The sequence below is a fragment of the Chiroxiphia lanceolata genome, chromosome 2 (assembly GCF_009829145.1).
Source record: "Chiroxiphia lanceolata isolate bChiLan1 chromosome 2, bChiLan1.pri, whole genome shotgun sequence".
Lineage (NCBI taxonomy): Eukaryota > Metazoa > Chordata > Aves > Passeriformes > Pipridae > Chiroxiphia > Chiroxiphia lanceolata.
In genome coordinates this window covers 31,629,742-31,650,619 of record NC_045638.1, presented here as the reverse complement: position 1 = coordinate 31,650,619, position 20,878 = coordinate 31,629,742, and the positions used below count along the sequence as shown (strand labels likewise).

General features: G+C 39.6%; 1 protein-coding gene across 3 annotated transcripts in view; it reads right to left on the bottom strand.

Annotated features, from left to right (window-relative positions):
• AFF3 (AF4/FMR2 family member 3) overlaps positions 1-20,878 on the bottom strand; it is a 326,376-nt gene that overhangs the window by 10,346 nt on the left and 295,152 nt on the right. For all 3 annotated transcript variants that reach the window (XR_004355358.1, XM_032679791.1, XM_032679792.1), the window contains exons 14-17: positions 18,620-18,747; positions 5,402-5,465; positions 2,630-2,766; positions 486-557 (exon numbers count right to left, since the gene is read on the bottom strand). Coding sequence is in view for 2 of the 3 variants with exons in the window: in XM_032679791.1 (XP_032535682.1) it covers positions 486-557; positions 2,630-2,766; positions 5,402-5,465; positions 18,620-18,747 (401 nt within the window). In the remaining variant the exon portion in view is untranslated. The remainder of the gene's footprint in view (positions 1-485; positions 558-2,629; positions 2,767-5,401; positions 5,466-18,619; positions 18,748-20,878) is intronic.

Here is a 20,878-nt window from a genome sequence, read left to right as displayed (position 1 = left end):
ACTTTACTAGCAATCAGCAAGCATCCTATAGAATCTAAGGTGCTTACATATATATCTAGAAAACTCAATTTAGTAGATAATCTAAGAGGCTTAATTATCCCTATCACCATATTACCCTTCATATAACATAAATATAATTTATGATTATTGAGCCTAAAATGTCAGCCACAAAAGAACTTAGTGAGCTATTGGTAAAAAAGTACATCACTCATAAAAACAACAAACCATCAGGCATTTAAAAATTAATTACACTGACATACCATAGCCAACCTGTCACAGTCAATAAATAAGTATGAATTGCTTATATACAGAGACAGAATGCAGACCTGGTACAGTGATACAAGGGCTGGACCTTCCCAGAGCAGAAAGTATTCTCTTAATTTCAACAGAGAACATCATTCTATCTGGCTGCGTCCAGCATCTGATTTTCAAGAACTGGCTTACTGCAGAAAAGAAGCCTTTTGAGGAAAGCTTGATCTACTAACCATAATGCTGCCAGCTGTTTGTCTTCTGGCGTGGCGTTGGGGCCTGAGTGGGTTTTTAGTCTCACTGCATACCTTAAGGAAAAGGGAAAAAGCCAATGTGAGTTAACTGAGACAGCTTTATATCACTGATTAGAGAGCTAAGCTGGCCAGTGTAATTTGGTCTGCCCCTTATACATATTTGCTTAAGTTACCAGACATACATATGTTTCTTCTGGTTGTGCTTCAGAGCTGTTTTGCCATTAGTGTGCCTCCCTGCACACTTTGAACAGCAGTAACTCCCTTGAACATCCGTCAGTCCAGGGGGGAGCACCTGGTGAGGTGACACCGTCTTACCAAAATAACCTCTGCTGCTGCGGAGACCCAGTTACACAGAGTTCATGCAGAAAGGTTTTCAGAGCATTTCAAGGCAGACAGCCTCTGCCTGGAAGCTGGTGCTGACCTCACCCTGCCAGTTCTGAGCCTGTCTACCCCGATTTGCTCCTCCAAGCAGAGCGCAGCATAGGGGGAACATGTGGCTCAGAGCTATTTTTGCTCATATGACATTACATTCAGATTCTATAAATATTAAACATCCACAGAGGTAGCACTGCTGTTTCAAGAGTGTATGTGCTATGCAATCACAAATTGGTTTCTGGAAATCTCAGCTTCCAGCTGAATACCTGAACAACAGACAAGGTTAGGACAACACAGAGCGCTTCTGGGCTCACTTCCAGAAAAATACCTGTTTCCCATAATTAGCTGCTTGTGATTTTTTTCTTACCTTTGCTTTCAGACTTTAATCTTGATATCTGTGCCAAAATTCAGCATGAACATTTTGTTTCTACAGGCATACCTAGCAAACCACTTATTTTTCTGAGCTGCAGAAAGTGAGATCAACAGCAATTCACACCGCAACACAACCACAGCTACACATATTATTGAAAGCTATGGATCTGCAAGCAAAATTCATTTCCAGAGTTAGGATCATATATTTACTACCATGAGAAAAGACAGGGTAGACAAGAAAGACAAGAAAGAGCTTTCTGCCTTTTGAAAAAAAAAAAAAAAAAGAGAAGAATTGCAGACATGGGGAAAAAAAAGAAGGGAAGAATTGCAGAAATGGAATGTACTATTCTTTTACAGAAAAAAACCTATTTGATTTTGTTCAGTAACCTCCTAGTTAGAAAGCTGGCCTCAATCCACTGAAATGCATCAGAAGACAACCCTAAGTGGAATAAAATGCCAGTGGAATTATTAACATGCGAGAAAATTTTTGCATCAACACTAAGTCCAAAATAATGCAATTGTTTTAGAAGCTTCGATCCATTATGAATATTTTTAAAAATGCAAATATGTTACTTCCTATTAACTTAATCCTGATGAGAGCTGCACGGTTGACTGTCCTGAGGAATGATGCCGTTGGTCACTGGCAGTGCAACTTTCTCTGCTAGTGTGTCACTCTCTTGCAGAGATTCCCTCAGCTGCTGGGATGATTTTGATCTTTGTTTTCTCTACCAGCACTGCCAATAATGTTAATGGTCAGTACCAACTAATGGAGAGAAGGACTTTAGAGACATATTTTCTTCATAGGGACTGTGGATGGGACAGAATTCTACACTGTACTGTTTGGAGAGCCATGAAGGTGACTAAAAGAAGGAGTGGCTTTAGGGTGAGCTGAGCTGCTTTTGGGACTCCACTGGCTATATTAGGAGCATACATACCAAGTGGACTTTGAGTGTCCATTTTTATATCCCTGTTGTCATTTTCTTTCAGGTAACCTTTAAACAGCAATCTTAAAACACATTGCAAGATTCTTCAAACTACCGTTCTGTGAGAGTGTTTTGTTATTATGGATTACTATTTTTCTCTATTCAGCAGCTTGGGACTTACATCATGACACTCTTGAAGTAATTTGCAGCTCAAGTAATATGAAAGTATTTGGGTGCCCTTTTTTTTGGTCCATTTTTTTTTAAATTTTTTTTTATTCTTCAGAGTTTCCTGATTTAATTTTTAAAGAAATCACAGATAATACATACACATTACATATGCACTGACCAGGCACTTATGAGGATTTCACTTCTCCCCTTTTCCTGTATGTGATAATGCAGATGAGCATGTTTACACAGAGATCATCAACCCCTGAGACCATCTCCTCCCTTTCCTACCTGATGAGTTCAACTGTTTCTGAATACATGGTATAAGGGGATTTAGATTCCATTGGGCCTTGTTCCATTGCATTTCCACACTCAATAAATGATAGTGCTGCTTCTGCATAATTCAGTGCCTTTCCAAACTTCTCCACCTAGAGGGAAAAAATAAGGACACAGAGAAATAGTGTAATCATCAAGATGGGCTTACATTTCATGGGATTTTCTCAACATAAATTGTAAACTTGACACAAGTTGGTATATCTTCAGATTCACAATTTTTTTCTGGGAGAAAGCTAAACCCCATCAAACTCTGTGTATGAGTGAAAATTATGCAGAAGATACAGAAAGCAGAGCTGAAAAAAGCTCTGAGATATTATTTGTTCAACACTTCTGTATCCAAAGAAGGATCAGGTCTGCCTAGGACATTCCTGACAAGTGTTTGTCAAAACTCTTCCAGTGCTGGAAATTCCACAAACTCATCAGGCCTTTTGTTCAAGCTTTCATTAAAAAGGGTTTCACACATCTTTGCAGATGTAATTTTTTATCACCCAACAAAGAAAGGTAAATGAAACCCTGAACTAAGAGAAGAAAACTAAATACCTTGACTACTAACTCATATACAAAGGCTCATCTCTGTTACCTTGTCTTCTTTATCCCTACCATTTTCAGCACTGCTCTCTTCTTGTCAGGAATTTGCTTTCTATATCCTCCTCTTTCAGGAGGATATGCTGCTCCCTCAGCATTTTCTGAGATCCTCCTTCCTTGTCCCATTTCTTCTCCTATTTTTGGTACTTCTTTGACTCCGTGTGTATATTTTTGTACTTATAGGCATATATGTGCATATATATGTCCTCAGTGACAGTGTATATGCAAATATACACGTGATGTTCATATGTGTACACTTACATACCACTTATCCACTCTCAGAATTTCATTTTTGATGTGAAAGGAGAATCATACTAATACCTCTCTGTCCTGACTTATTTCTCCTTCAGTCACAACTGCGGTACATAAAGCCCATTAATGGACTGGATGTATTTGGCTGAAATCTGATGCACACAGTGAAAGGTTAATGGACCTTATTCTTTTCCAATGGATAAAGATTTTAAATAGTAACTTTGGAATGGCACACTGGCTTCAATCTATTTTAGGTTCTTATATGACTCCCACTGCGATCATACCAGAGAACTTCACAAACTTTTTATTGTATTTCTCTCCCTGATGCTTCAGTGGAGGTGGAAGTGCTATTATCCCAATTTCACAGATGGGGGACTGAGGAGCAGAGAGACTTAGAGAGATTTTCAGGGCTGCTCACTCTAAGTGCCTATGTTAAGTAATGCAGTGCCAAAGTAGGTGGTGTTGAGCCCAGCAAGGTGATTCAAAGTGCCTGAAGGCACTTTGGCAATATGGCATTTCCTTCGGGATGCCTACACAGCCAGAGAGGGAAAGGAAGTACCTGCAAAGGGCAATTCACAAGGTGTAAGTAAGGTGCTGGTCCACTGTCTAGGGAAGCTGAATGTGGAGGATATTTCAACCACCTAATACTGATAGGAAGCTATTCAAACTGTGTCTAGGTGACTTTCATGCAGGAAACTTCTGGCAGAGCAGAGAATAATGCTTGCAACTCCTTTTTTCTGGGAGTCTACCATAAAAACATTTCTCTCCAGGCTAAGAATTTCCTTTGCATATCAAGTGATCTTTTCCATTCTGTTTAAAGCAACACACTAAATTGCACCATTTGTACTTCTCCATAATATTTTCTGATTTAAGACTCACTTTAAAGTAATATGGAACTGAATAAACCATGGAAATTTGTGCTAATAAACTCAGGTACAGTGTAAAACAAGTGTTAGTGTCCTAAATTAAGGGCCTGCTTCTGCTTCCATGGCCTTTTTACATTCTGCACAGCTGAGAAAAAAAGAGGAGAAGAAACAGAGGTTCTGAGCCACCTTTCTTCTTTCCTGATGCTCTGACAGGAGAGTGTTTGACTGACAGAGCAAGGCAGGAATGCAGCTACTCCCACCTGCAAGACAACCACACTAATGCAGGGTTCCACTCCATATACTGCCATCTCAGAGACCTCATGTCGCTGGCTTATCCATGGTGCTGGAGAACACAGCCTTGGAGAAAGCTGAAGGATAGCTAAGCAGAGCTCTCCTGGAGCCCTGTATACTTTCTTGCACCCATTTGTCTGGAAAGATAAGTTTAGTTGTCCATATAACCTCAGATTCCCCCTCTTCTTACTGGCTACATTTTTAGACAGGTCAAAGCCAGGGCCAAGAATCTGTTTGTTGCAACAATACTTTGTGTGCTAGGTGTTCCTCTAGGGCTGCACAGATTCCTTGTGTGCTTCTGATTATGTCCAGAAACATCTGCCACAAAACCAGGGTTCTTCTGGCACTGAAAAGCCAAAACTCTTTAAAAAAAAGTACAAATACCTCAGCCACCAGATCAGATTTGGGGATGCAATTATAGGACCTAGTCAGCTACTTAAACTGAGAAGGCATGTGGATCCCTTACACAGCCTCCATTACTATAGTTACTAATTAAAGCAAAGGGATAAACAGAAAGTTTTATTTATCCAGGCCTTTATCTCAGCAAGTCATTATTTGTTAAGTCATAGTTTATTGGGCTATGAACATTTGATTATATAAACATTTCTTAATTTAACAAGCCTAGCCATCCTTATAATAGATTTTATAATTACCCCAGCAATACTGTGCTGATGAAGAAAGTGCATCACAAAAATAATTTGCAGCAATGTAACTGGAAAGAAAATGTTCTCACCATTGCATCTGCTTTATGCTTCTTCCGTTTAGCTTCCTGCATAAAGTAATCTGCATTGCGTGGCCTATCAGGGGAAAATAAGAAGACATTTTATTATTTTCTGAAGTGCAGAATATTTTAAAGCTATTTCCCCCTTATTTTAAACCTGATTTGCAAATATTTTTTATGAAGAAAATACACTTATTGTGTAACCATGGATCTTCTATTTTCAAATTGCTTCCTGTGGAGACAATAGCATTTATGGCTGTTCTCATTCTTTAGAAGTCAGTGATTCAAAGTAAAAAAAAAGCTAATAAAATGCATTTTTATGGATTATATAAACTGCTTCCCAAATTAGTGCAGTTCTGATCTGCGAAACGGATGTAAGCATTAAGCGGAACAAGATATTCTGTCTTTTCTTCTCCCTGGTGCCTGCTTACCTCTTTTTCTATTCCTCTCTGTACATTGTTATTTGCCTTGGCTTCACCCTCCTCTCAAAACAAGTGTGTGTTTAATCTCTCCACTTTGAAAACACACATTGAACCTGCTTGCCTCCACAGCTACCATCTCACTCTTCTCCCTCTTATCTGTAAGCGTGCTGAGAGTGCTGTTTACTTTTGCTGCCTGGAGTTCATCTCCGACTCAGTGCTGGGCTGCCTGCTGCAATTCCATTGGTGTTCCTAGTGCCAATTTATCCATTGATTTCTCCTCAAACAGATCTTGGAAATTCCATCCCTTCCTTAACCTACCTAACCTGCAGGGCACAAGTTCAACTTCTCGCTCTGTCCTTAAATTCACAAGTCCATCTGTCATCCAGATTTATCCACTCCCATTCAAACTCAAAACAAACTGACATCTCCTTGTCACCCCCTCAGTGAGCTCCTCGTGGCTGAAACAAATTTTTTCATCTCCTCCTACAAGCTCTCCCTATGGCACCTTTCTCAGTCACTATGGAGAACAGCCATTTGCCAAGTCATTTCAGACTGTAACCTTGTATCTGTAGTTGTTGCCTCTCATAAAAGTCTTCACATTTCCTGACTCTGCAGATTCTTCCAGTCTCATACACGTGGGAGGTGACCTTCTTCTTTCTCTACTCAGCTAAAACATGTCCTGGTTCTTCTCAGCTTATACTGTGGTTAATGCCACATCTTCCTCTCTCTCAGAGAGGGAAGTTTTGCCTTGCAAAATAGTTTTCTCAGTATTGGTTAGAGTGTCATCCCTTTGTCCTTATCTAAAGAAAACGAGATATTCCTAAGTAGTCTGAGTTCTGATGTTTTTACCATTCATCTGTTGTACATTAACTCCAATGGGCAGCTCAGCTCCACACAGCTAATCACTCACTTCCCTCCAGTGGGATGGGGGAAAGAATCAAAAGAGTAAAAGTGTAGAAGAGTAAAAGTAAGAAAACTTGTGCACTGAGACAAAGGCCATCTCATGGAAAGCAGGGCTTCAATGTGCTTGACAGTGACTTGGGCAGATAAATGCCATCACTCTGAACATCCCCTCTTTCTCCTTCTTCCCCCAGCTCTTTCTGGCTGAGCATGACACCATATGGTGCAGTCGGCTGGGGTCAGCTCTCCCAGCTGTGTCCCCTCCCAACTCTTTGTGCACCCCCAGCCTGCTTGGTGGGGTGGGGTGAGAGGCAGAAAATGCCTTGAGGTTGTGTTAGTGCTGCTCAACAATACTAAAGCATCTCTGTATTATCAACACTGTTTTGGTTATGGATCCAATACAGAGCACTACAGGAGATATTACAAAGAAAATTAAGTCTATCCCAGTCCAAACCAGTCCACATTCGTAACTACTTTTTTTTCTTGAAATTGGGATTTCTCTGCACGTGTGTTTAACAACGTGTTTTGTGTCTGCCAGAGAAGATGCAGATCTAAAAAGTGAAGTCAGAGGAATGAATGAGTAAAACTTTCTTGCTGATAGCAGTAAGAACATGCTCAGATTCGTAACTGAGATCAATGGGGGCACAGAGGAGCCTATTGACAGAAGAGCATAGCCATATAACTTCCTTAAGAACACAAGGCTATTTGGCAGTGTGTTTACATCATACTGTTTACTTAAAACAGTATGATGTGCATACTGTTTTAAGGACATTTAATTGTATCAGAGAAGGTTAGTCAACCTTTGAAGAGAAGAAAGGCTAAATATAACTAGATGGAAATGAAATTCAAAGTCTGCCTGCTTTAGAATGATTTCTGTCCTAAAAAACTGGTTGATATGAAAAACAGTTCCTTTGTTCCAACTTTCTATAAAATATTATTCTCTGCAGAGTGAAATTTCACCCCAGCTTACTCTACCTAGTAGGTCAGCAAGGGGACTAAAGACAGGTTTGTGTCCCAGGATCTCATAACCTACTACAGTTGCAAATACTTCCTGTGTGCAACAAGATGCTAATATTATCTTAATAAGAAGAACCATCTGAATTTGGTCTTGGTCAATTATGAAATATTACACATTGAAACAGTGTTAGTTAGATACAGAAAAATAGCTATGTTTTCAGAAACACAAAAGGAATTCTTAAAAAAATGTTCTGTCTCTCTTTGTCTTGTGCAATGACCTAGGTAAGATGATTTACTATGAAGTACAAAAAAGCAAAGCAAGGCAGAGCAACAAACCAGTGGTCTCATCTATCTGAAATGTTCAAAGTGATGAACCTTTACATGAGCCTTCCAAACTCAGGTCATTAAAATACATCCTTTGCAACATTCTGTCCTAAATATCACCCAGCACTGTATGTCTAATTTCCTTCTTTGAAGCATGGCAAGAGGCTGTAAAAACAATGTGAGATAACACAATGTAATTACGGTTGGCTTATTTATAAGTTAATTGTAAAATGATTTTCAACTTGCAGCAGGTTTTATTCTCCCACGTTATGATTAGCAATGGGGGTATTAGCATGAATATGAACATTACTGAACCAAGAAGCCTGCTCTGAGGGCCCCGCTAAGGGGTGGGTTAAGTGTAACACAAAAACTGAAGTCATCAGTTTGTACTAAGTCCAATTGTTGTTTGTGAAGTCTCATATAAAAAAGAGAAGCTATTAAAATGCCATATTAAAACAAAGCATATATATTCTCCATGTGAATGTTTAGGTATTTCCATGGGAAAAATACAAAACTGATTTAGAAATCAGGGGATGCCTAAGAGAAATTAGGATGCATTGGGATAAAATGGATAGATTATCATTAGCTTTTTAAACAGAACTTGTTCAATAGTGTTAATAAACATGCCAAATCAAATTCTGGTATCTTAATTCAATCTATGAAATACCATTCTTCAATTTATCACTACATCTTAATAACCTTTATATTCAGATAACTAATGTGCACGTTGGGTGAAAATGGGAAGCTAAAATGCCCTATAGATTCAATGCATGGTTTTGTACACTGTATAAATTTCTTAAATCATTTTAGTAACAAAACAGTTTAAATTATTATGCCATGAAGTAGAAAAAGTAGAAGAAAACCTCTCTTCTATGGGCTTCTTGAAGATAAGAGGTTGCTTCAGCCCATGGACATATGAACACACATGAGAAAACTGATGCATAAATTAATTATTCAGGATAGCTCTTTTGCATACTGCACATTTTGTATCTATGAAGTTCACAAAAAATTGTTAATTTTATTCTGATTTTACAGACTCTGAAGTTATAGTGACCTGGTGACCAAGAACCCATCTCTGTTACAAACATGAAGGTTCATCCAAATTTCCTCTGCAGCTTGGCTTATTTAGTTACATTGGTGATAATCTCAGACTGGAAAATTTGCAGGCAATCTCACTGGAAGCTTATTTCAGATCCTGTGTGTTGTTGACAAGAGGCACTTGGAGGAGAAGCAAATCTGTTTTCCCACTGAAGACACTCAGAAAGGTCTGTGGCTAAAACTCTTTTCAGGTCTTTGGTCTCAACTTTGCAAAGCCCCTGCAGATGACAGCCTTGCTACAGCCTGAGAAGAGAGAGAATAGAAAAATTTCTACAGGGTTAAAATGGTACTAGGACATTGGTTGAACTGGAGTGGCTGTGAGGAGCAGAAGCAGCACTGGAATCTCTTTGTTAGGCTTACTGGTCATGAATGTAAACTGAAGTCCTAAGGAAAGTTACTCAGTGATTTCTGGTTTTCAGACAATTGAGTCAGGCTCTTCTTGTAAGTTTTTTACAAGTGTATGAATCTATTGAGATCAGCACTGTCACTCCAGACTTATAAAGATAATTCAGACCTCTTTAAAAAAAAAAAATTAAAAAAAAATCTGACTTCAAATTAACAGGTAGAAACAAGTGTTTTATCTCTATTAATAATCTTGACTGCACAAGAAAGTCTTTTGTTTCTGAATATCTGATTGTTGGTACTTTTAGAAATATAGTCCTCTTCAATAAAGCCAAAAAGGAGTTCTAATACACTGCTCTAATGCATCTCATATATCTCTCTGAAAGGCAAGAGAAAGAGCGTAAAGCATCAGTGCCAACTAAGTCAGGCCGCTGGTGAATTCTCCCTGGGATCAAGTGTCATTATGTGAAACTGGCTGCTCTCGAGGAGAATTTACCCTACTACGTTGATTGGGGAAAGCAATCAAGTACCGCTGGAACCATTTCAACGCATTCTCAGTCAACACTAGCCAGTCACCTAGGCACTGCAACAGAATCCAGCCTTTTACAGAATAACCCCCCCACGGCTAGATCTGATAGTACAAACAAGGCCAGGCTTCCTTTTCAGCAGTGGCATTCAAACCATTTATGACTTTGACAAGGGCAGCCTCAGTAGCATGGCTGGGGCTGAATCCAGGATGAAATTTATCAAACAATCCGCTACTGTCCAGAATTTCTCTCACTTGCCTTGGCACCACTTTCTCTGGGAGCCTGTCGAAAACCAGCGGGAAAGACGGCATTTCCATTGCTTGTTATGTTGTGCGGGATCCCAGCATGAGGTGAGATGGCTGTGGGCATCGTAATTACTCCCCTCCCAGAAGCAGCCTTTCAGAATTTCTGGGCTGTTGAGCTCCTAAGAGTGGTGTTACCATTACCCAGGTGAAATGCTTTTGTGTGTATATATGTTTCTCTCATCCTATTTAGCTCCATGCCATTACAGTGCATCTCTGCCCCCTTTGTCTTTTGCTGTCTTCTCTGAATTTAATTTACTCCAGTTTAGCAGATAATTGCAAAAATGTAAACTCATGCAGTAAAATAAAGGGGAGAGAATCAAACAAAGTGAATCAATAAAAGCCTTACTTTGTACAGTAATTTATCAGTATCTACTGCAAAATAATCTCCTTGGAACTCAGAGCAACCAGTGGTATTTACAGAGTATGGTGTAGGTTAGACTCCAATATACAATTTTAATTATAACTGCATTCAAACTCACATTTTTCATCTAATTTTTATATTTTATATGAACTAAATACTAAACTATAGCATTTTCTGCTTCATTTACATTATCTACCACTTGTACGTTATTTCTTACTGTTGTACGGTGCTTTATGAGGATACATTAAAAAAAAACTAATAAAAGTTCAATTAAACATCATAAATGTAGCCAAGTGCACATTTTAATACCCTTCAGAGATAATACTGCTGAAGTGTTATAAAAAACCCAACTAGTGCTTCCTCAGTGTACAACAATTGCATGTAATAAAAGCAGTTTAAATCATAATTCTAAATATAGGACCAGTTTCACAACTTTAGGAGTCTAAACACTGAAAAAATGGGTGTACTGGAAAGAAGTAGAACAGCAAAATGAGTGACTTTAAAATCTGGTCAGAGCTGGGGCAAATCAGAAGAAACTGGCATAGCCAGGGTAAGCCTATGTCCATTTTTGAAGCTGTGGTGGTATGCCCTGAGCTTTCAGTCCTGGAGGAGAAAAAAATCCTATAAGAGGAAGAAAACCATGTAAAGTGAAAGGCAGGGGTACACAGCCTTGCCTGTTTGCTGTTTCATACCAGGACATGTGTCAGGAGTTTGTCTATCATGTTGGGTCACAGATAAGGGTGTTCTTCTTTGGGGTAAACAACAAAGCCGAGTGGGTATTGCTATACAAAATACTGTTCTCCCCTGATGTATCACGGCCTCTTGCCCATTCCGCAGCTTCAAATAAATGCTGTTTTGTGGGACATAGCAGTGCTGAGTCTGAGGCACGGCACACACACAGAACCCGTGACGCTGCACCAAGTGGGCACCCAATTATAGGAGTCTCATGCTTACTCTGGCAGACCAAGCAGGTCTGGAGGTTCACCAGAGGAGCATGCCAAGTGGAGAGGGACAGGAGAGTATTTCTGAGCCATTTAAATGATAGTACTATAGGCATTTCAGAAAGACATGCACAAAGGATCTGATTGGAGTCAGGCCAAATGTAAGAAAAATTTACTCAATCACACAATCACACAACATCTTGTTGGGTTTACTATAACAAGGTCAATAGCTCAGATTAGATGAATAGATGAATAGTACACATACCTAGGGAGGGAGTTATTGTTGCAAAAAATATCAGACAAAATTAAAGCCTCACATCTAACTTAAATGAAATGCAGAAGGATGAAATAAGTGGGGACTCCTATTTTGGCAAAAATGCAAAATCCCCCAGACTAACCATCTTAATGTAGTGAAATACAAGAGAAAGAGTCAAAATCTACTACAAATTCCTGGGTATGACCCAGATTCATGACTTATAGATATCCATGCGAAATCAATATCTAAACTAAAACACGCAAGGGCAAAGTGTACAAGTGAAAAGAGAGGAAAGAAAGAAGTATTCACAATAGGGACTTTTGTCTCTTTCAATGTATGTTAAATAGATACTGTGAAATAAACTAATTTCAGTTGAAGATGGAGTGAAAGCTTTTATAATCAGACCTAGGGAGAGAGGGCAGGACTACAGCAGTCCAGATCTATTTTGTTTTAAAATTCCATAGAATGACACCTTAAATTCTTAAGAAGCAGCTGAAAACCAAAGGCAGAAAGACCTTTCTGGGAGAGGGACTACCTGGCAGCCAGCTTTGAAGGACCCAGCTCTGTTGAGGGAGAAGACAAGGTCTGAGTGAAACTGCTGGGTGATGTGAATGGGATATCTACACCGAAAGAAGCAGGTGATCCTGAAACAAAGACTTTATCCAAGGATCCTGTCTTGTCAAGCCTGCCTAAGAAACTTCGGTAATCACAGGACTTGAAAGAAATCATAATGAGGCACATAATCATGTAAACAACTGATAGGGATTTTGGGAATTCATATTCCTCACGGGTGTTAGGTTATCATAGCCCCTCTCCAGCTCCATGACTCATTGTTTGTTCTGAAGATGAACAGGGTATTCCCAGGCTAAAAATGATTTTGAATAGTCTACCTGTGATTCTCTAGATTAAAGAGGTTAGGATCATTTGCCTGTGTGGTTTGTTATCATTGGCAGATGAAAATATAGTTTACATGTTGAAGGAATGATCAGGAAAGCTCCCAGGCTTCCCTGGGGGATCACAGCCTTTGCACCCTAGGGCCATTACAGTGAACCTTCTACTGCAAAACGGAAACTTCTGGGTAATTATATTGTGAAAAATGGACTTGAAACACATTCTTCAAATGTATGTAAATACATTTTCCACTGCCACGGGCACAGCAAAGCTGACTTGGGAATTAAGCCTCAAATAGAGGCATTAGAATATCTCATACACACCACATCTGTGAATCCTGGAATTGAGGGTGATGAAAACTCACACCTCCCTGTGAGCTAGCACAAGTAGACAAAGCCCCAGTTACACTGGGATGGACTTCTAGATATCAGAGGAGAAATCAAACCTCAGGTAAACAAGCTCTGTCAAGTACCAGAGATGTGGTAGAACAGCAAACACCATGGAAGTTAGCTGAGACTTCCGCATATTCAGCATGAGACCTAGACTACTCCAAGAGCTGCAGGGTTTGGAGGGTGCTCATCATCTGCTGTAGGCATCTGCTCATTGCTCACCAGTTGTTGAGGTGAGGAAAGACTTGGAAAGACTCGTGGGAGAGACTGTCTTTTCCCATCCATGAGATTCACCTCTGCTGCTGGGAGTTGGAGGAGAGTTTGCTGAACCAGATTAGCAGACCCTTGTCTTGCTCGCTATTATGAATCATTGTGGACTGAAGATATTTTCTAGTCTATCTGTAGAGTAAGAAAAAGCTACATCAAAATCAATTAATGCAAACAAATTCTCCTTCCTGAGTGACAAAATTATCAGACACTATTTCAGATCTGAGTCTGTCAGTAAAAACATTCCTTGGCTATGCCTGTGCAAGTGAAATAAGCAGGGCAAGGATACCAGATACCAGCTTTATCATTTGATCATCCATGCTGTGTAATTGCTGATACTCACTCTCCCTGGCATAGTTTTGAGCTCAGTTCCAGACAATGCCTGAGCACAGCTGGGGGACAGCACAGGCCAGGGACTGTTCTCAGGAGGCAGTGAATGTTCTTTGTTTTGGGGAGTGCAGACAGTTTAATCATACAAAGATAAGCAGTGCTGAACCACTTGCCCACAGGAACAGAGGAGGAGCATGATGTAGCATTTAAGTTCAAATGAGGTCCACAGGTCTGCTTTTCCTTTAATGACAGGGAAGAGTGGCTATAAATTCTATACCCTCTGAGAATCTCCTGCCAGAGCTGATTAAACATCTGTTTCCCACCAAACCAAGTGTCCCCATAAAGAAAGGGGGCAGGTGGTCTTGCAGAGAACAGGTAGCTTAATTATCTAATCATGGGAGGCAGTGTCTGGGATGGGAGACACTGGCATGGGAGGCAGTGTCTGGCACATCTAATGCTATTTTATCATAGGCAGGGTACACATGAGAAAATTCAGTGCCACAAGTAAGAAGGAATAAGAGGGAGACTGGGATAGTCAGATGAAATCTTGAAATCCCTCAAAGCCAAGAAACTGGGAGCATACCAGTAAGTATATGAATTTTAAGGAATTTAGTGTAGTAGACATTGGTCTATCTGACCAGTGATTTTTTAGATTGCTGATGAGAAGAAAGAGGAGCCAAGCTCTGTTCCTTAACTGTGTTCCTCAGGATGTGTTCAGCACTACAAAAGTTTCTCTAAATATTTCAGGAGTCTCTGGGGCATTTTGAGCAATGCAAAGTGAAATCGCTTCCAGATGTTGTATGGGAATCAGAACCCAGGAGCACCTTCTCCTTTCCACTCTGAGGAAGAACAAGGAAGAGGAGACTTTTGAAAATGAGACACTTGGGGTTTCAAGCCAAAACAAAGAGATGTGCCAAGAAGTTGTTTTTTGAACTCTTCATGAGCTCTATGTGTAACACCTTTACAGTCTGAATATTTTCTGGGTATATGGTTTACTGTTTGACAAACAAACATAGGAATTCTATCTCACCACGAGATATGTCCCTTGGACAATGTAAAGCTGGTGGATATGTGTAGCACTGAAATCCATAAAGGTGGTACAGACATTCAACAAAACATGAATTAAAAAAAAAAAGCTGTAGAAGATGTATTATCTCACTCCTCTAAGGCCAGAAAAAAAAGAAAAATAAATATAAGTGAAGAAAACCCACACCCCAAGTTTGAAAGAATACCCATAATGCAATAAAATAATCCTGAGGAGCATGTTCTGATTTAGACATAAGGAAAACTGGGAAGCTGGGTACACTCTGCTCTTTTTTATACCACATATGCAGTATTTTGAGGAAGGTGTGGGACTGTGCCCTTGGGCACCCACAGCATGTCTGTGCTTATCCCTTCAAGGACAACAGACTTAGTTCCTAAATGCAGTTATTGGGAATTCTATCATTCAGTGAAATTACAGCAGGAATCAATTTGGCTTGAAGCATTACTATGTAGCCTTGAAAATGTTCTCTTCATGGGGTCAAAAATGGCCAAAAATCCAGGAAATCTTGTTAAGAATTACCACTGAAAACAGCATAGACGTCACTTACGTATAAGGCATGCTGGGTACCTCTAAGCATATCTAGATCTATCAGTAAAAAATGGCAAACTAGGTAAAGTAGAATTTTGCCTGTCTTTTGAAGACTGTTAGCTATATTTACTGTTCTACTGCAGTGTATGTGTATACAGTACTCTGCCAAGCAAGATACACTTTTTATTGACCTACTTGTGTTCCAATTTATTGCTAGTGACAGCTGTTGTCAATGATCTGGAGAAAATAAATTGAGAATAAAGGAAAGACACACTGATTGGTTAAAAAAATAGTTGTTGTTTTAAATCAAATATAAGGGATTTAGTCTCTTAAAAACTTCAGAGTCGGATTAAAATTAAGACTTTAAAGCCGTGGCTGGATTACAGTAATTCAGAACTTCATGGATTATGAGATGAAATACTTCATAGGCATCATTTTGGACAAATGCTGCCATTAGGATTACTACATAATTTAGACCTACTGTACTGCATTTCCTCTGCTGTGGTACTATACGAGTTTGAAAGACACTGGCTGCCATGTTTAATTTGATCCTTCTAATATGTGAGTCAGATTTGTTGGCATTTAACATTTACAGCCAGTCTAATGTGCTACATTTCAGTGACTTCTCTGCACAGTAATTTCAGAATCAAGATCTAGTACAGCTAGTATTCTGATGGCATATGCCAGATACAGGTTGTGGATGACAGATGTAGTACTTGACAATGTCCTTCCTCTAGTTAGCACAACAGGCATTTAACTGTTTCTGGGTTTTAAGGACAAATGAAGATATATTTGATTCTGTGTTTTATCTTATTTGGCTTTTTTTATTTTTTTAAGTGTCTACAAGTTGCTTGGGGATATTTTACATGGAAGGTACTATACACCAATGTTTAATTGTATCTGTCTGAAAAGTTGAAACAGTTTTATTGGAGATGCCTGCCAGAGAAATCATTTCTATCACTAATGGAGAAAGCAAGTGATAAAAGCCTCTCAGATGACAGAGATGCTGACCAAAGCAGATCTCCTATGACAGTATCCTAGGGGGAAAATGAAACAAATCAGTCCCCCTGTTTTTTGTCAGCATCTTGAGGGAAAAGCAGATGAAGATACAATAGTTCTGTTGTAGCTGTTTCTAACTGTTTCTTTCTAATCCAAAGAGATGAACACATCCTATTGACTTTTGACTCTGACACCCTTCTGCCTTGTATGTACATATTTAAACTGCAGAAAAATTAAGCAGTTGCAAGTAAATTACAGATGATAAAGCATTTTAAGAGATATGAAGAGTTAGGTAGTACTTCTAAACATTGTTAAATAAACATACTGAAAGAGTTAAAAACATGGAGGGAGGTGGAGTAAGAGGAATAACAAGGATATATACACAGGGGAGAGTTTTTTCCAAAAGAGGCAGAAAAACTGATTACATTTATTCAATTTACATCTGCTTATGACTGCCATGAATATACACAGAAATTAAGCCTTCTTTTCTTGACATGCAAGCCAGTTACATCCTTTTGAAGTCCACAGGAATTATTTGTACCTTATAGTAGGAAACCTGGTTTCTCTTTATAAGAGGCTGCTGCCTCTCTAGTTGTCCTTGAGACCAGACAGTGTGAACAAACATTACAGTCTGAACAACAACAACAACAATAATTGTTAATATTAAAAAAAACCAATTCTGGCAGAAAGCAGTTCCTGAGAAAACAAGGCTGTTATCCTAAGATTTCTTTTGGTATAAAGGAGTTAGAGATGGTGAGGGTGAAAGTCTGGGAGTATGAAAACTATGTCAAGGTCATGCAGCTTAGAGCTCCAGGCAGTTTGAGGCATACCTTGAACAGAACCTCTTCTACAATAGCCAGAAAAAATATCAGTATTTTCAGGCCAGAACATTATCAGTCAAAAAGAATGTGGATTTTCTAGATACTAGGATTTCAACCTTCAGTTTCCCCATTTTACCTTATCTAAATAATACTATGTCCTAAATGACCTTGGGAAACAAATTGGCAATTTTAATTTACCAAAAATAAAAGAAAGACAATTACAAGCTTAAAATATTTTCAGAGAAGTAGCCAGGGATGTGTGAAGGATGCAATGGAGGTGGGGAGGGCCAGGTACCCCTCCAGGTACTCATGCTTAACACTGCTGCTTCCTGCTCACCCTACCCTTATGATACCTCTAGCTGAGCAGAAGTAGCAGCAGCTGTCAAGGCTCAGAGATGCAAGGTTCCTTATGTCCTCTCCCAAGGAGACATCGCTCTTGTGCTCCAAAGGGTGCACAAGAAGGTGCCCCTCTCACCCTGCCTTGCTATAGTTATGATACATTAATAGTCTGATGTGTGCATAATTAATACCAGTGCCACAAGGATACTAATAAAGTCTTAATGGCTCATGTGGGGCCTCCCCCTCTGTCCATGGGCTAATGAAATCCATTTAAGCTCAGATCTGGGCCTTCACTCCCTGTCCAGTTCACTGCAAGCGTGCCCTTTACAGCAGTGCTTGTGCCTGGCCATGTTCTCCATTGGCCTGGACCCTGCCCTGGGGTTTGCCTTCCTGACTGGACCTCAGACCTGCCTTGCCACTCACTATGCATGCCTGGCAGTCCCCAGGCTGTATCTGTTGGACCTGATCCTGACCTGACTTCCCGGCCTGACCTTGGACTTGATTCATCACCATGGAAGTGCCTGAGGATCTTAGCACTTGGTTGAACCTGACTCCACCTTTTGGGCTCACCCTGCTCACCTGGCTTAGGTGTTGTGGGACTTGGACCCCTGCCAGCTGCATTTTGCATCTTGGCTCTTGGTGCCCTATCCTTTGGGAACACCCAGTCCTCAGTGCTCCCTGATGATGAGGGACTTTTGTCAAGAGCTTGTAGTTATAGGACAAGGGGGAATGACTTTAAACTGAAAAAGGGCAAGTTTAGGTTAGATGTCAGGAAGAAATTTTTTACTGTGAGGGTGGCGAAGTACCAGAGCTGGTTGTGCAGAGAAGCTGCAGATGCCCCATCCCTGGCAGTGTTCAAGGCCAGGTTGAATGGGGCTTTGAGAAACCTGGTCAAAACTGGGTGACATCCCCTACTCATGGTGAAGGGGTTGGGGTTTTTAAGGTCCTTTCAAATTCAAAGCATTCTATGACTCTGTGATTCTATGAATTCTGCTATTCTATGGTTAGAGGCTCAATTTATGATGAAAAACTAAGGAGTTTATATAGTATGTTTAATTTATTTCTCAGTGTACAATAAGTCTTACTAGAATTTTGGCCACATCTCAGTTCCTGTTGGACAAATTGTATTTTTCTCTTTTTAAATGCAAAAAATGATATTGTTTTAATTTTAAAGCCATTTGTACTTACATATCATCAAAGATAAGCTTTGTCCTTCTGCAGTCCCTGGGTGTGCTGGACAGAGGTGACCAAGGCTGTGTTTGGGACTGTGGCTTATTGCAGAGAAGAACATTTTCTGAATTGATGTGAATTGCTTTCTAGACAACAAACAGCAGGTAAGACATTGAGGAATTGGTTACTAACTTAAAAAAATTACAAATAACAAGAAAACCAGAGTGTCTTTGCACTGTGTTGTAAATTAGAAGTTAGTTTTCCTACTATTTGAGCAGGAAGTATGTACAAGTGTCCTATCACTAACAGCCACGAATTCACAGATATTGGTCAGAGCACTTTGTAAAGGGCTTGAATTTCAATACGGTAAAGAGAAGAAACTGAGCTGAACTATTACTAACTATCAAAACATGCTGAAACACAGTAAGTGAAATTATTAAAGAATAGATCTGTTGTAGTAATTTAGAAGATCAAGTTATATCTCTAGCTTTCAGCTTCCAAACTTGCATTGTCCCTTGCCTCAGGAGAGTGAGAACTTACATGTTCAACTCGTTTCATGCTGCCCTGCTGATGTACTTGTGTGGTATGAATTTGTAGCCCAAGGTCCAGGTTTCTTTGTGCTCTGGGCTCCCGATCACCTTGAAAGACCACTTCTCTGTGCTGCAGTGGAAAAACATGTCTTCTGGCAGGGTCTCATGCATTCCCTCAGCTGCAGCCCTGTCCTTCATGTGGCCCCCTGAGCCCTTTGTTCTACCAAGTGACCTGCTATGTTGGGCTACTACGCACTGGTACAGTGCAAAACAGAGGGCCTCAGGTTGTTTTTGGTTGATAACCACTGCCAAAAATCACTATTCTTTGTCAGGTGACAGACAAAAAGGCACCAGGGAAATGGGAAAAAAGCTCAAATGGATAAAAGCCCACTGTGGGAAAGCCTAGCTTGCAGTCTTTGACAGGAATTTGAAGGATCTGCCAGTTAGGTGCCAGATGAGAAGACGGGATAAAACAAAGCTAACATTTATAGTTCATGAGCTCTCATCTTCTACATGGCACATCCAGATCAGTTCAGCAGGCTCAGATGAATAACCAGATACATAAGAATTTTATTGCAAAGGTTGTTAAATGTTGACCAAATGGTGCATTGCTAGGCTATGCAGAAAATCTCAGTGAAATGCATTTGATAAGGGTGTGGATCATAAAGCAATCACCCTTTACTTTTGATTTCCAACACATTTGCCTATAAAGGAATTTAAATTATTTTCAAGATACCAAGTGAAGGATCATATCATTGTAATTCTGAATGGGTTATAAACATCTAAATTTATATTTTAGAAGTTAAAATGTTTAAAGCTTTGCATTTAATGAATAAAAAATAAATTAATAACTATGTTAAAGGCCTTTTTATTGGAATATTTTATGTATTAGTTTATTTCAATTTACCAAAAGCATCTGTGAGATATTCTTGAAACACACAATTTATAACTTTTTTTGAAAAAGTGTTCAAAATTAATATTATATTTACTACTTCCTCCTCCACTCTCAAAAAAAAAATATATATTTAAGTATATGCATATATACTTAACAGATATTGTGGGGCCATTTATCACCACAGCAAAAGTGGCTGGAAGAGACCTCTGCTACAACTCAGGTAGACTGTTTACCTAAAAGTTGCTCGGGCACTAATACTTAGGCTTTTGAAGCCTCTTTTATATCAAATAACAAATATTACAAATAGATATAGGATAAAATATATGAACAGCTTTTGTAGCAAGGAGAGGAGCATGGGCAGAAGAGTGCCCTAACAGCTTGACTAGATGTTTCAGCAGTGGGCATCAAGATGATAGTATCCAAATTGCTTTTTCTAGGAATTTCACATAAAGCAGAACAGTGTCATGGGGAGGATGTGACAATATTATGCCCTTGATCTTCTACCATCAGTGTACTGTAGGCCTGAGGGTATGGTATGATTTTGAGAAATAAGAGAAAGAGAGACGAGAGAGAGAGAGAGAGAGAGAGAGAGAGAGAGATATGGGAATTCCCTGAATCAAAAGAGCTAACAGGCTCTTTATTCCAGCATCCTAATCACAGAACTCATGCATAAATGGGGGCAGCCATCTACTCCTCCCTCTCTGTGCTCTGAAGGAGTGGCCACCATGCAGTGTAGTAATACACACTTATCTGGAACAGTGCTCTGGGCACATTTAGTGTGAGCAAGACTCTCTGATAAGGATATGAATACCTAGGCTCTGATGGAGCTGAGTTGTGAGGCTAGTGCTAAGC